Here is a 907-nt window from a genome sequence, read left to right as displayed (position 1 = left end):
TTGGCCTGTGCCCGAAACGTCGAATCTCCTGTTTCCTGGATGCTGCCTGACCTGCTGTGCTGTTCCAGCAATAAAGTTTCAACTTTGATCTCCAGCATCTGCAGACCTCACTTTCTCCATAATATTCTGCATTCTGTTCTGTTACCCTGATGGACTTACATAAGGTATGATTTGCCTGAATAGAACACAAATAATATTTTTCACCGAATCTCAGCAGAAGTGACAATACCGTAATTTAAAAAAATCAAATGCAAAATGCACATGCTGAGTGTGAATGTGCGCGAGGAGAGCGGGCGCGCATGCTGTGTGAATGAGCACGAGGAGAGCGGGCGCGCGTGCTCAGTGTGAATATGCGGGAAGGAGAGCGGGCGCGGATGCTCAGACGGCAGTGGGGGTTGCGCAGGCGCAGTGCCGGCGGAGTGTGTGTTTTTTTTCACCTTCTCCCGGGGACGGTCTGCGGCTCGAGCTCAAAGTTGAGAACATGGCGGCGGAGGAGCGACGGACCGGCTCCGGGTTCCGAGGGAGGCTGGTGGCGGTCGCTGCCGGCTCTGGGAGTTTCCTGACGTGGGGCGTCATGTTGGTGCTGTGTGTGTCGGTGTGCGGGTGGCCCGGAGCCCAGGGCAAGGAATGTGAGAAGCGGTGTGTCCACGGGAACTGCAGCGCAGCGGGCGGTCAGTGCGTGTGTCAAGCCGGCTGGGTCGGGGAGCTGTGTCAGCACTGCGGCGGCAGGTTCAAGTGAGTCGAGGGCTGGAGGGCCTCAGGGACCGCGGTTTACCCACATCACCTCTAACCGAAAATCACATCGCCCCCTGACCTATAACCCCTCATCTTCCCAATAACCCAACCAGCCCCTGACTTCTTATCACATCTGCCTCTTGACCTTTAAACCCTGTCTGCCCTGTGACCT

At 56.4% G+C, this 907-nt stretch overlaps 1 protein-coding gene across 1 annotated transcript in view; it reads left to right on the top strand.

Annotated features, from left to right (window-relative positions):
* The first annotated feature begins 310 nt into the window (after positions 1 to 310).
* LOC122558467 (attractin-like protein 1) overlaps positions 311 to 907 on the top strand; it is a 7,951-nt gene continuing 7,354 nt past the window's right edge. The window contains exon 1 of the mRNA XM_043707476.1: positions 311 to 735. Within this exon, the coding sequence (XP_043563411.1) occupies positions 311 to 735 (425 nt within the window). The remainder of the gene's footprint in view (positions 736 to 907) is intronic.

The sequence above is a fragment of the Chiloscyllium plagiosum genome, chromosome 1, assembly GCF_004010195.1.
Source record: "Chiloscyllium plagiosum isolate BGI_BamShark_2017 chromosome 1, ASM401019v2, whole genome shotgun sequence".
In the NCBI taxonomy this organism is placed as follows: domain Eukaryota; kingdom Metazoa; phylum Chordata; class Chondrichthyes; order Orectolobiformes; family Hemiscylliidae; genus Chiloscyllium; species Chiloscyllium plagiosum.
This window is presented reverse-complemented; position numbering and strand designations above follow the sequence as displayed.